The sequence below is a fragment of the Otolemur garnettii genome, unplaced genomic scaffold (assembly GCF_000181295.1).
Source record: "Otolemur garnettii isolate 467f Iridium unplaced genomic scaffold, OtoGar3 scaffold00067, whole genome shotgun sequence".
Lineage (NCBI taxonomy): Eukaryota > Metazoa > Chordata > Mammalia > Primates > Galagidae > Otolemur > Otolemur garnettii.
Genome location: NW_003852462.1, coordinates 7,899,246 through 7,912,518, shown reverse-complemented (window position 1 = coordinate 7,912,518; position 13,273 = coordinate 7,899,246). Strand labels below are relative to the sequence as shown.

Below are 13,273 nucleotides of genomic sequence, written 5' to 3'. Positions count from 1 at the left end.
AGCTGAGTCAACTCCGCGCACAGCTCTACCTCCCTGCAGTTGGCTGGCCATGTGTATCTTCCCAACACCTTTCTTTTTTTGTTTTGATTTGCAGCTCTTACTTCTAATTTTGTAAAACTGCTTTTCCTAAGCCCTGTTGTGGTGTCACGCCATCATCTTCCCTGAAGGAAGTTTTAAGAAACAACCTGAGGCAAAGCTGCTACTAAGGAAGCTGCTCACCAGGCCCCCTTAGGCCTGTGGCCAGCCTGATGGGAACTCTTCCCAGGGGCCGGACCGCTGCTGGTTCTAGGTCCCTTAGCCACTGCTTTGCTCCAGTCTTGGGGATGTCACTCTTCAGTAATAGATTGAATTCCCTTCCTCACAGTGGCTACTAGAGCGCTCACGGATAACTTCCTGGCCCACCTCCCACAAAGTATAGGCACCTTAACCTGTTTTGACTACTAGCTCTTCTCCCTGAGCTTTATTTTATTTTTCCTACTTTTATTTTCTCTTCACCAGTTTGTCTATATTTTTAGAGTTTATTGTAGTACGTACATTTGAGTTAACTACCTTAAATTCTTTCTAAAACAATCAGGGTTACCCTTCACAAAAACATCTTTGTACAGCTTTTTTCTTTCTTTTCTTTCTTTTTTTTTTTTTTTTTTTTGAGACAAAGTCTCACTTTGTCGCCCACAGTAGAGTGCCATGGTGTCGCAGCTCCCAGCAACCTCCAACTCCTGGGCTTAGGCAATTCTCTTATCTCGGCCTCCCAAGTAACTGGGACTACAGGTGCCTGCCACAATGCCTAGCTATTTTTTTGTTGTTGTTGTAGTTTGACTGGGGCCGGGTTCAAACTTGCCATCCTTGGTATATGGGGCCAGCGCCCTATCCACTGAGCCACAGGTGCCGCCCTTTTTCTATTTTTTGTTTTTGTTTTTAAAAGCTATTTTTGCTGACAATATTGTTCTCTTGCTGCTGGTTCAGTCTGTCTGCCTACCTATTGATAGTTTTACCTGTGTGTTCCGGGACAAATCTAATCCCATGTCTAATCTCCAACCCAGGGCAGATATTGAAATAGTATAAAGTACTCCTGTCTCCTCAAAGCACACATATCAGTGAATATAATTGCTTCTTAGGGGGACAGAGGATTAAGTGAGTATTTGATTATTGATTGGGAAACACACACGTGCACCCATGCGGCTTTTATTTGGCTAGGCCAGAGCATCAGGGTGAGATCTGCGGGCCTGCTTTTGTTTCTCTGCCCCAAATAAAACAGAGGGTCTCATCAAAGCAGGATGCTTTTACTGCCCAGCCCCTGACATGGAATCCCCTTATACAGGGTGGACATAAAGTTCCTATACAATTTAAGATAGTTTAGCATAGTAAATTGCACAGGAACTTTATAGACACCCTGTATAAGGTTTTACTGATTGAAACATCTGCAGAATTAAAAATCAAAACAGGGGCTCGGCGCCTGTGGCTCAAGTGGCTAAGGCGCCAGCCACATACACCCAAGGTGGTGGGTTCGAATCCAGCCTAGGCCTGCCAAACAACAATGATGGCTGCAACCAAAAAATAGCTGGGCGTTGTGGTGGGCGCCTGTGGTCCCAGCTACTTGGGAGGCTGGGGCAGGAGACTCACTTGAGCCCAGGAGTTAGAGGTTGCTGTGAGCTGTGATGCCATGGCACTCTACCCAGGGGGACAGCTTGAGGCTCTGTCTCAAAAAAAAAAAAAAAAAATCAAAACAGGGCCCAGTGCTCTCTAGGTGGACATGCAGCACTAACAGTTGCCTGTCGGGCTGATTTGTCTTTAAAGAGATAGATATCTTGCTATATTGCCCAGGCTGGTCTCGAACTCCTGGCCTCAGGCAGTCCTCCCACTTTAGGACTACAGGCACAAGTCGCTGCACACACCCATCTTGGTCTGTCCATTTCTTTTGCATGGCACTCTTTTGTGTGCCACCTTCTCTCACATATCTTTAGGGATCTGGTCAGAACAAAACTTTACCTTCCAGAGCAACACTGACCTCCCCTTTTGGTTCCTGGTGGTTCTGTCCTCTTTGGGGTCAGAGACTGTGCTATGCTTTCCTATCAGAATCCTCAGTACCTCTTTGTCATCACCCTCTACCAGAACAGGTGCTTCAGAAATGTCAGTACTACTGGAATTAGCTTCACTGCAGGTCAAGTGGTTGGAGATGTTCTGTGCATTCTTTTCCCTCTGCCCCCGCTCTGAGAAGTTTGTCCCAAAAGTGTGAAGGAGACCATAAAGGTTGGTGTAAAAACCTCAGTGTTTTTGGTCAGGGGTATATATAGGAGATGAGAGAAGAAATTATTAGTTACATTTGCTGTAGGCATCTTGCTCTCTTTACTCCTTTTAAGCCCCTGGTGTTTTTCTCTTCTTCTTCTTCTTAGCAGTGTGGTGCTGAGCATCCCAGCTGCTCCTGCCTGCTTGTGGAAGTTTCTGTCCCATCAGAAGCCCTGAAATCCCATGAGCGGCCCCAAACTCCTCTGGTGTAGTTGTTCACAGTTTATGTCTTTGAAAATCCCTGAGGTTCCCAGCAATCCAAGTACTGTAGGTACAATAGAAATACTAAGTATAACGTCTACGATACACTGACTGGCTCAGGGGGATGATCTTTTTGGAAAGGCAAAATGACTTTCTAAAGGTCACAATTATTTGACACTTATTACGGTTGAAGATATTTTCCCTCTCTGTTTAAGTTTACTACTTTCTAGCAGGCTTGTTGGGTTGCAAAGTATTTTGAAGCTAAGTGGTGTCAATGGCTCCATGTCTTGATCACGTCCCAGCTACTGCTGCCCTTTTTATCTCTCACCTTTTTGTTTCCTGCTGCTTCCTCAGTTTCCCTGAATACTAAAACACTCAGTCTCCTTCTCACTGCTCATTCTCTGATTTTTTTTTACTTTATTTTTACTGTGCTTTAAATCAGTGATCCCCAACCTTTTTGGCATCAGGGACTGGTTTCATGAAAGACAGTTTCTCCCTAGATGGGGAAGGGAGAGACATAAGAGTCTCACAGGGGGAGCTCAACCTAGATCCCTCGATTGGGCCGTTCACAGTAGAGTCCATGCTCCTATGAGAATCTAATGCTCTGCTGCTGTGACAGGAGGCGGAGCTCAGGCTGTGATGCTCAGGGTGGAGAGCAGGTATAAGCACAGAGGAAGCTTCTCTGGCTCACCACTGCTCACCTCCTGCTGTGCACACTGGTTCCTGAGAGTCTAGGACTGATAAAAGTCTGCGGCCCAGGAGTTGGAGACCACAGCTCTAAACAGTAATAGGAAGAACTAAAACAGAAAATACTCAAGTTTTGAAGGTATTTATTATAGAAACAAAAGAAACTGAACATTTAAAACAAAACTACAATATTTTATTTTTACAAAACTAAAGTAAACTGCTTATATACAACATGAATTATTAACCAGAGTGCTGTCTACCTTCATTTTCAACCATTTTTTTATACATAGGATAAAAAAGGAAGCTCCTTGAGCTTGTTCCTTACAAAGTAAATAAAAATAGATGTATCTGTATTGACTATGAATATTGAAGGCAGTGTTGTGCAGGTGTCATGCAGGCCTCTGCCCCCCTCCTGTTGGTGCTTCCTGCTGTCCAGCACTATACCTGATCGAGGTGAGCAGGGGAGAAGCAAAAAGTCTGACTGCAAAGCCCAGTACCCCAAAGTCCAGCCTGGGTCAGCTCACCTCCAGCTGAATAATTTCTGTATTTTAAAAGAAATGTGAGCAGAGAGAGCCCACTCTGTCCAGCCCCCCAAAGGCAGGACCCATTTACTGTAACACCCTTGGTGCATAGGAGTTTATTGTGCTATTCAGAGACATACTCTTTCATCGGAGATTATAGGCCATTTCCCACCCCTACCCTTTCCAGCACCCTCCTCCTGTCCTCTGCTCTCCTGCCATCTCCATTTGTCTCCATTTCTGCAGGCCTGCTCCATAGCAGCCTCTTTCTAGGGCTTGAAGTCTTCTGGGCGGATTTTCATCTCCACCCGTTTGAGGGAGTAGGTGGAGCCATGCCAGCCATACCAGGTGATGCCGTCCAGGTGCTGGTTGTGCTCGCCCAGGCGGTAGTACACTCCGTTGAGGTTGGAGTCTGTGCAGCAGTTGTACCAGTATCCACCTGGCACAAGAAACAGATCAATGCTAGGAAGCTGAGTACATCCAGACGTCAGGGATTTTGTAACATTTTTTGAACAGTAGGGAAGCAGTTAGAGCCGGTATCAAAAAGAATACCAACATCAGACACCAGCTGTATATTTGGTAGGATTATGGGCTTATATCTGAATTTCTTCTCAAGTGGGATTATGGACTTATACCTGAATTTTTCTTCCCCATCTCCCCAAATCTCACCTTTGCGGAGCTGTGCACACTTGTCCAAGCAGTTGTCATTGTCCTTGTCCTTGGTGCTGAAGGCTGTGTTGTTATGATAGAAGAGGGCATCATTCCCCGCATTGCCACTGTAGTTCCCCAGGAAGAGGCGATAGCTGTTTAATTCATTGCCCAGAACAAAGTGGCTGTACTCAGCGTAGCGCATGTTGCCCTCCCAGTCCTGTTGGGGAGGAGCAGAGCCTTAGGAAGCTGCAGCAGGCCTCATTCCATTCTCCCCCCCATACCTCTTCTCCCTCTGCAGCCTTGTGGCCAAGATGCTTGTAGACAAACATCTTTTTGTAGGTGTGAATCTAAAAATACTTTATTACTTGTTTAACTCTACTAACCTGAATCAGAAAACAAGGGTGTTAAGTCAAGCATCTATCCCGACTCACTAGATGGCCTTGATTGGTGTCTCTTCCTGTATGCCTTAACTTTCCTGTCGATAAGGTATAGTTAGGTATGTGTTTTTGTCAAATCCCACTTAGTGAGGTCATAAGAGTAATGTGAAGATGTGGTGAGTACTTCAAGACCTTTGACAATGATCACCAACCAGTATAAGGACCTCGTGTCCCAGGCCAGAGCAAAGACACTGGTATTTTGGGCCAGCTGATGGTCGAATTTGCTCTGCTCTGGCCTAGATCAGACCTTCTGTACTACACATAGCCCTGCTTTTCCTCAGCTGTACTGCAAGAAAGCCATTGTAATAAATACACAGATGTGTAGAGAATCTAAATAAGCATGGCACCCCCAGAGCTGTGTGCAACCAAGTGTGGCAGTCCTTGTCCTGTCCTGGAGCTGCAGGCCTTATGCTCACCTCCATCTCCACACGTAGCCGGGTTGGCTGTCTGGAGAGCCGGTGGATGTGCTCATTCCCCAGCCAGAAGTCCCCACGGATGCTGCCAAAGCCCTGCTTGTACTGCTTCCAGTCCCGGTAGAAGGAGACAAGGCCACTTTTGCGTCTCTGAATGGTAGTCCAGCCTCCGCCTGAGGTCTCCATGTCACAAAATACCTGGGGCAGAAGGGAGCTCTGGTCAGGGACAGGCAGGAGGCAGGAGCATGAGGGCAGGTTCCTTAACCTGTTGCTGTCCCCGCAGAGCTAGCATCATGCACACTCTCGTAGTCACCCTGGCTCACAATGACAGCAGTGCTGCCCCGGTGTTGGTTTGCAGAGAAAGAATAATCCAAACTGGGGCTGGAGACGAGTGCATGTATAGTTTAACAGGAAAAATCTAGATACTTTTGATAGGATTCCTTCATTGTTCTCTCTTTTCTCCTCCCCTGAAGAAGAGAATTAAACTAGTTATGGGTGGTTATAGGATTTATCTAATCTATGTTAGGAGATTTGGTGTTTGGTTGATAATGATTTGAAGGGGTCGAACAGATGCCTGGATTTGGGAGGCATAAACTGAGCATGTTTGTGTAGCTCTCTGGTACTCAGGGTGTTTGCTTCTGTTTTGAGTTTCCCTTTTAGACTGTGAATGGTCCTGCTGCCATCCCTCTGAGGGGGCAGAGGACAGATGGTAGGACATGGACAGTGGCTGTAATGACCTCACCTCCAGCTCAGGGCTGCCCAGGAAGTCATCAGGAGGAAGCTTGTACACGCCAGAGATGCGGTAGTTCTTCTGGTAGAGGGAAGAGCAGTCATAGATGGCGTCTGCAAAGGAGCAAACGTGGGGTGACCAACCAGACTCAGACTCACGGCAGGCAGGGCATTCCTGCTCCATCTGAATCGAATGTTTAGAAACTAAGACTCCATCTCTGCCCAAAGATCCCCCAGTGTTAGTTACCCAGCAGTGTGTAGATATGAGCAAAGTGGACATCAGGAGAGCAAGAGGGAGCATGTTTGGGCTTCCCAGGTGGAGGGCAAAGGGATAAGTAAGCAGCATGACGTTCAGACAGCCGGCTTCAGGGTGGACTGCAAGATAAATTCTCCTGCAACTATCCTAGGCCATGCGTTCCAGAAATGTTACCATGTGTGAGGGCCACTGCAGGTCCTCTTGTTGAATAGATTCAGACTTCTCAGCCAGCCACCTCTATTACAAGGTAAGTCTTGAGTACCTCATAGTCTCATGAGGTTTGTTGTGGGTTTTTTTCAGAGGTAGTGGCTACTGCCAACAGGGACCCTAAGTTTCTCCCCCCCCCCCAAAAAAAAAACTAACAAAGCTAAACCCTCAAATGAAAGCAAAAACACCTTGAGGCCTTCCTTTAAATAGGCAGATTTAAAAGCTTCCCTGGCTGCCCCTGGGGCTACTGCTTTCTGCAGGGTTTTGTCTCCCTGTTCTACATATTAAAGGGTGCCAGGGTAGAGACAGCCTTTTCTGACAGGATTCAGAGAGTGGAGACCTTACTTTCTGAGCAAGGATCCCCTCCCTGTGTGGCTTGCGATGCTTTTCTTAGAGGTGAGAGAAGGTAGGCTTGCTGCTTTCTTTAAGGGGCTGCCTACTTAGAGAGTATAGAGGTGACCCACGGCTGGTCTAGAGAAGCAAAATAAGGAATGGTGTTCTGGGCCAGAAGAGTAAGAACCCATCAGGAGAGCTGCCCTTGACCCCCAAGAAACTCCCTGCTGGGTGGTAAGAAAGCCCTGTGTTTGGATGGGCAGGAAGTGGCACAGTCAGATTCCTCTGTCTGGCCGGGCCTTCCGCATGTCTGGTTTCATCTCACACAACAAATCAGGACTCACTTGTCTGGAAAATGGCCTGAGAATACCTTCCTAATCCCAAATTGAGGGTCACGAAGTCCATGCTTAGAAAGAGGTTTGTGCACGTTGGTTCAGATAACAGAATTTTCAAGCATAGTTTCATGTTTCTTTTTAATTTGAAGGTAAACCAGTGCCTCACTTCTTAGAGGCTAATCATGTCTTTGTTCTTGACTTGGTTTATATGGGGACCAATAGTTTTTATATCAGTAAAAAATGACATCTCTGTAGGATATACTCCTTACAACTAGTATTTTCCTGATAATTTCAGAAAACCAAATTTATATCTAAACAGTACATTTACAATAGCCCATCTGAGCCGAGCTAAGCAGAAACTGAAAATTACTTGGCAAAAGAAACATTAAATGGATCTTATTTTGGACCTGTTATAAGTCTTTATTTCAACACTGGATTTACTTGTTTCTTATATTGGGGAAATTTTTGAGAACATGGAAACAAATAGAAGTATCAGAATTGAGGAGCCTAGAAAAGCCTTTTCTTTCCCAAAAACAAAGGGTTCCTCAGGTGGCTGCGGATGGTGTTACCACATTGCATTCTGAGCCAGCGAGAAGAGTTATGTTTGCAGAGAGAGGACATAAAATCCCGCTAGTGCCCATTCCCACTAAATCTTAGGGATACCAGAGGGCTGTTTTCGGCAAGACCTTTCTTCCAAAGCCTCGGATGTTGTAGTTTGGTGTTCCTTCCTGTCCCCTGGGATTCCTTGTGGCGCAGCCTCTCGGCTCTTGGTAAGAAAGTGGCATAGCTACACCAACAAAGGAGACTTGAACCCTGCGTCTGAGGCTTGCTGTGTGACTTGGGGCAAACCACGTAATCTCTCAGTGCTCTGAGACGGTAACTCTCCTTCCTAATTTGCTGAAACATGTGAATAAGAGACCTGTGAAGGTACTGGGTAAATTTATAGAACAGTAGCAATAAAAAGAAATACTTTATAAGCCTTTACTAAAGGAAAGGTATGTCCCCAAAGCAGCCCGGTAATGGTTGTGATAACTAGATTGTATAGAAGCAGCACTGTTCATAGGAGACACGCGCTGTTTGATGGGGAGGTGGTGAGTAGTGTGAAGGTCGCTCCTTACCTGCCGAGGTCTGCGTGACAGTCTGCGCTGCCTGCAGCTGCATGATGTCGATCTGGTTGTTCATTTCAGAGAACTTGCTCTCGGCGTCCGTGAGCCGCGACTCCACACGCTTGCTGCTGCTCTCCAGCTCCATCACCTGCATGACCACACTGACCCAGTCCCGCTCCTGCTTCTTGCTCAGTTCATTCAGCAGGCTGCTGAGGTTGGCGACTTGGGCCTTGAGCTCCTTTACCTCCTCACAGCAGGCAGCCAGTTTGAGCTGTGCAGGCGTCTTACGCTTAGGGGGCTTCTGCAGCCACACTGGGTGGCTGACAAAGGCCATGATGAAAATACAGAGCCAGGTCCCAGCTGAGAGAGTCTTTTTCAGCATCTTTCGTGGGCCGGGCTGAGGAAGGATCTTCCTTCAGGAGAATCTGGATATGCCCAGCTGAGGTCTGCAAAGCTGCAGCACACTCTGCCCTTACACTCTCGCTCGGATGGTCTCCCCACTTGTTTTCTTTCTTTCCTTGCTCCTTCTTAGCCCTTCTCAAATCTTCAGTTTCTGAAAGTGGAGCTTAATGGATATCCTATAGTTTTCCTTCCCAAGCCTGAATGCTCTACAAGTCAGCATCTTAAATATTGTTTGCTGCCTGCACCTCCACCCCTGCCATGGCCGCATGGGGCTTTAGCCCCTCCCAGCTCATCTGGGAGGGTCAGGTGCCTGTTGGGTGAAGTCAGCGTAAACTTAGGCCAGAGGAGGGGAGGAGGCAAACAGGGGCGAGTCTTTCTTTCCTTGCCTGCACAGTCTCTGGGCTGAGACAAGAGGGCTGGGAATTTGTTTCCAGTTTCCCTATTAGATTGTGCCCCTGCCAGCCACTGGCTCAGCTCTATCAGCAAGCAGGGCAGGGTCAGAGGAATTTCCAGATTCCATTCTAAAGGTTATATAACCATGGGTGAGGGTAAGGTAGGCAGCCAGGATGAGAATAAGCCTCCCTGCTGGCCCAGGGAGGCCTGCTGATGTGGTCTCCTGCTGCTTATGTGACAGGTTGGTCTCTTCTGGCATCCTGCTGAATGTGCTTCTACCAGGCTGGTTATTCCTCTCTCCAATCATCAATGTTTTATAAAATCCCTACTCAACCGGGATCTGACGCTGTCTCACATTTGAAGTTCCCTAACTTAGGAAAGTTCTAGAAATAGAAGAATAGAGTTAATCTGGCAGGAAGTCAAAAAAAGACTGTGTAGTTTATATCGGCAGGGTTTGCACAATTGTCTCTTTTAACATACTTTCCCCTTCACCAAAGGAAGGGCCAATGTTAGCATCTCACACTTGAGAAAGGGTGGGAAGGTTACAGCAGAGATGAAAACTCAGCAGTGCCAGGCAAGGTTCTGGGATGGGTCCCCATGTTTCTGTCAGTTTTGAGGCTGAACAGAGCACAGGCCCATCCTTGGCTGATGGTTTCAAACTTGAGAAGTATATAAAGAAAAGAATTCTTATATCTAGAGTCTTATTGCCTTCTTTGTTTACAGTATGGTTTGCGATTTGAAATTCGTCTTCCTCTATATATGTATACTTTGTATCTGAAAAACAAGACTATTATAGTTTTTCATATACTGTATGTTGAAGGACCTTGTTCTTTTGGAACCAAATATAAAAAACCTGGAATTTCAGCAAACACCCTTAAAGTTACCTTTTCACTAAGAATATACACAAAGGTCCCTCTGTCCTTAAAACAGTAACTCTGTCTTTGGAACATGCAGTTGCCGTTTCTGTGTTACGGAGCCCCTGGAGCAGTCATTTGTACTGTTGATGTTCAGTGTGAGTCCTTCCCACACCAGCCTGACACCTGATGGCTCTCCCTCCAGGGCGTAATCCCCCAGAGCTCCTTCCAATCAGAAAAGTAATTTCTGTTCAGGCAGCTGGAGTTACCAATTATTTTTTCTCTAACTCGAAAAGCAGTTAGGGGATTGGGTGGATCGTGGTTTGTTTTCTCACATCACTAGTCTCCTTTGCCTACTAAGGGGTGAGGATATTGCTAACATCCTACATCAACTTGTTATTCTACTCAAGATTATGTTTGTGGCCAGATGCCATGGCTCACGCCTGTAATCCCAGCACTCTGAAAGGCTGAGACAGGTGAATCGCTTGAGCTCAGGAGTTCAAGACCAACCTGAGCAGGAGTGAGACCCCATCACTACTACAAATAGAAAAACTAGCCAGGTGTTATGGCATGCACCTGTAGTTCCAACTACTCAGGAGACTGAGGCAAGAGGATTGCTCAACCCCAGAAGTTTGAGGTTGATGTAAGCTATGACACCACACCACTCTCCCCCTCCAGAGTGACAGAGTGAGATTCTGACTCAAAAAAAAAAAAAAGATTCTATTTGTAATTGGCACTGTCTGCCAGTCTCTGCTGTCATTTTGCAAATTTCTAGCCCAATTGGGCACCACAGCCTTAGCTCCATGGAGTTCATTTCATTTACAAAAACCTGGCCTTGGCTTGGCACCTGTAGTAGAGTGGTTACGGTGCCAGCCACATACACCAAGAATGGTGGGTTTGAACCCAGCCCAGGCCAGCTAAACAATAATGACAGCTGCAACAAAAAATAGCCAGGCGTTGGGGCAGGTGCCTGTAGTCCTAGTTGCTTGGGAGGCTGAGGCAAGAGAATTGCCTAAGCCCAAGAGTTGGAGGTTGCTGTGAGCTGTGAAGCCACGGCACTCTTCCCAAGGTGAGACTCTGTCTCTGGCCTCAGTTGTTAGCATCCTACAAGGTCGGCTGATCTCCTGGGCATCTTCAAGATGATCTGGCCTTGAAATGTCACTGAGCTTAAACCATGTGCCACAGAAGTGCTGTGCACCATCAGATCACATGTATCATGCCATGTGACCCCACTCCCGCAGCAGCACAGTAGAGAAAGCCTAAAGGAACCATGGAGCCTGATAGCGGCCCAGCCGGCTTTTGTTTATTTTTCCCAGTAGCCACTTCTTACATACAAACATGAGAATGTTACAAATTGATTTTCCTGTCTGGACAGAAAATGAATACGTTGTTCATATTTGAACTCCATGTTGCAGTCTCTTTTAGGAAAGGTTGGAGGGGTGCGTGAGTTTGGATCAGGAGCATCTCGGTCTCAGCGTGAATGCTGGGATCTGACATTTGTTTTCTAGAAACTTGTTTCTAACATAAGGCGTAACTTGGAAACAGAAGCTTTTCTTTGCAGATTTTTCTTAAATTGCCTAGGCTGCCCAAATGTCAATTACTCCCCTACCCCAATTTAAAATAAAATAGCCAATTAAGGGTATTTTCCATGCCAGAAGATTAACTATTTTTCCAAAATATCCACAACCCTATGATGTCCTAAATTCTGAATTTCTTAAAGGAAAAAGTAAGCCCTTGTTTTGAGCATAGCTAAGTCAGTAAAGAAAACCATGGAGAATGTAGAGGACTGAAATGATTTGCCCTTCTCTGAGACGCTTGTAATCCTGTGACCATAATAATGGGAATTAACTGAGAAAACATGGGAAACCTGGGGTGGATACGATTCAGTTTTTCCTTTTCTCCATTTTGCTGGTGGTGAGAAAGGGTTAGCTCGGTGCTCCTGGATGAGATGTTTATGAAAATAAAACTTACGCTCTTAATGGAAAAAAACAACGAGCTTTTACTCAGCCTGGAAGTTCTCAAAGATGTCACAGTGTTTGGGCTGCACTGCCTTGGGCTGGCACCAAGGACTGAACACTTGGGAGTAAACAAGGGTCGTATAGCCAGGGCAGGCCCAGGATGGCCTCTCTATCTACCCGCACAGGAGTGGCAGGTCTCATTGTCTTGACAATGCCCCCGTCAGCCAGACTGCTCCTCCCTTGCTAATGCACTCCCAAATCTGCCTGCTCTTCACCATCACTCTCAAAACTGGGAAGAAAAGCAGTACCCTTAGTGCAGGCTCTCAGCTCTAGAATCTTCTCAGAAGCTGCCTTGGCTTGGCGCCCGTATTACAGTGGTTACAGCGCCAGCCACATAGACCAAGGCTGGCAGGTTCGAACCCAGCCCAGGCCAGCTAAATAACAATGATGACAGCCTCAACAATAAATAGCTGGGTATTGTGGCAGGAGCCTGTAGTCCCAGCTATTTGAGAGGCTAAGGCAAGAGAATCTCTTAAGCCCAAGAGTTGGAGGTTGCTGTGAGCTGTGATGCCACAGTACTCTACCCAGGGCAACATAGTGAAATTTTGTCTCAAAAAAAAAAAGAAAAAAGAAGAAGAAGAAGAAGCTGCCTTGTTGTCAGTTCAGTTGTGTACTTCATAGAGTATTTGGCTTCTTGAAGTCTTTGCACGAGTCACAGCTTACCGTACCATGTATGGCCATTGACTGTGTGGCCTTTCTATCATTCAGCCCCATAACTGTCTCAGCTGAAAGGCCAAGCTCATCACAGAGGTATTTTATCTTTTCCCTAAGCTTTCTAGTTTTGGACTTCTACTGAAGAATGTGCCATGGACCTATTAGAAATTATTTCTCTCAGACAGCGCCTATGACTGAGTGAGTAGGGCATTGGCCCCATATACTGAGGGTGGCCGGTTTAAACCCAGCCCCGACAAACTGCAACAAAAAATAGCCGGGTGTTGTAGCAGATGCCTGTAGTCCCAGCTACTCAGGAGGCTGAGGCAAAAGAATCTCCTGAGCCTAGGAGTTGGAGGTTGCTGTGAGCTGTGATGCCATGGTACTCTACCCAGGGCAACATAGTGAGACTCTGTCTCAAAAAAAAAAAAAAGAAAAGAAATGATTTCTCTCAGGCCTCCTCTTAGAACCCATTATTTAATTATGGCACAAACAAAAAGGTCTCTCTGAGTTCTGTCAGGATTTTGCAGCAAATACCTGCTCTGTTAAACTGCCATTCAAGTTGCAGAATCTAGTGATAATGCTAGCCCAGTGTCTTATGGTCTAGGGGGAAGACAGACACTTGAACTCTAGAACAGTGAGGCATGCTAGCATGAGGGGCGCAGAGAAGGGGCAGGCCCGACCCAGGTGATGCTCTGGAGAGGGGTGCAGAGAAGGGGCGGGCCCGACCCAGGTGATGCTCTGGAGAGGGGCACAGAGAAGGGGAAGGCCCGACCCAGGTGATGCTCTGGAGAGGGGC

The 13,273-nt window shown here is 46.6% G+C and overlaps 2 protein-coding genes across 2 annotated transcripts in view; one reads left to right on the top strand and one right to left on the bottom strand.

Annotated features, from left to right (window-relative positions):
• MTOR (mechanistic target of rapamycin kinase) overlaps nt 1-13,273 on the top strand; it is a 140,021-nt gene that overhangs the window by 54,126 nt on the left and 72,622 nt on the right. The gene's annotated exons all lie outside the window — the stretch shown is intronic.
• Nucleotides 3,558-8,824, bottom strand: ANGPTL7 (angiopoietin like 7). Its single transcript, XM_003793269.3, has 5 exons — nt 8,169-8,824; nt 5,933-6,033; nt 5,194-5,388; nt 4,359-4,557; nt 3,558-4,128 (listed from the first exon to the last, which is right to left on the bottom strand). Exons 1-5 carry the CDS (start codon nt 8,536-8,538, stop codon nt 3,959-3,961), a joined length of 1,035 nt encoding a protein of 344 aa, XP_003793317.1. The 5' UTR covers nt 8,539-8,824; the 3' UTR covers nt 3,558-3,958.

Bases quoted from the DNA above. Each gene is read 5' to 3' on its own strand.
- ANGPTL7 (XM_003793269.3), bottom strand. From the start codon at position 8,538: ATGCTGAAAAAGACTCTCTCAGCTGGGACCTGGCTCTGTATTTTCATC. The intron at 5,389-5,932 runs GTGAGGTCATTA...CTTCTGCCCCAG, and splicing joins TGGGCAGCCCTGAGCTGGAG to GTATTTTGTGACATGGAGAC. The intron at 4,129-4,358 runs GTGAGATTTGGG...TTCTTGTGCCAG, and splicing joins GTGTGCACAGCTCCGCAAAG to GTGGATACTGGTACAACTGC.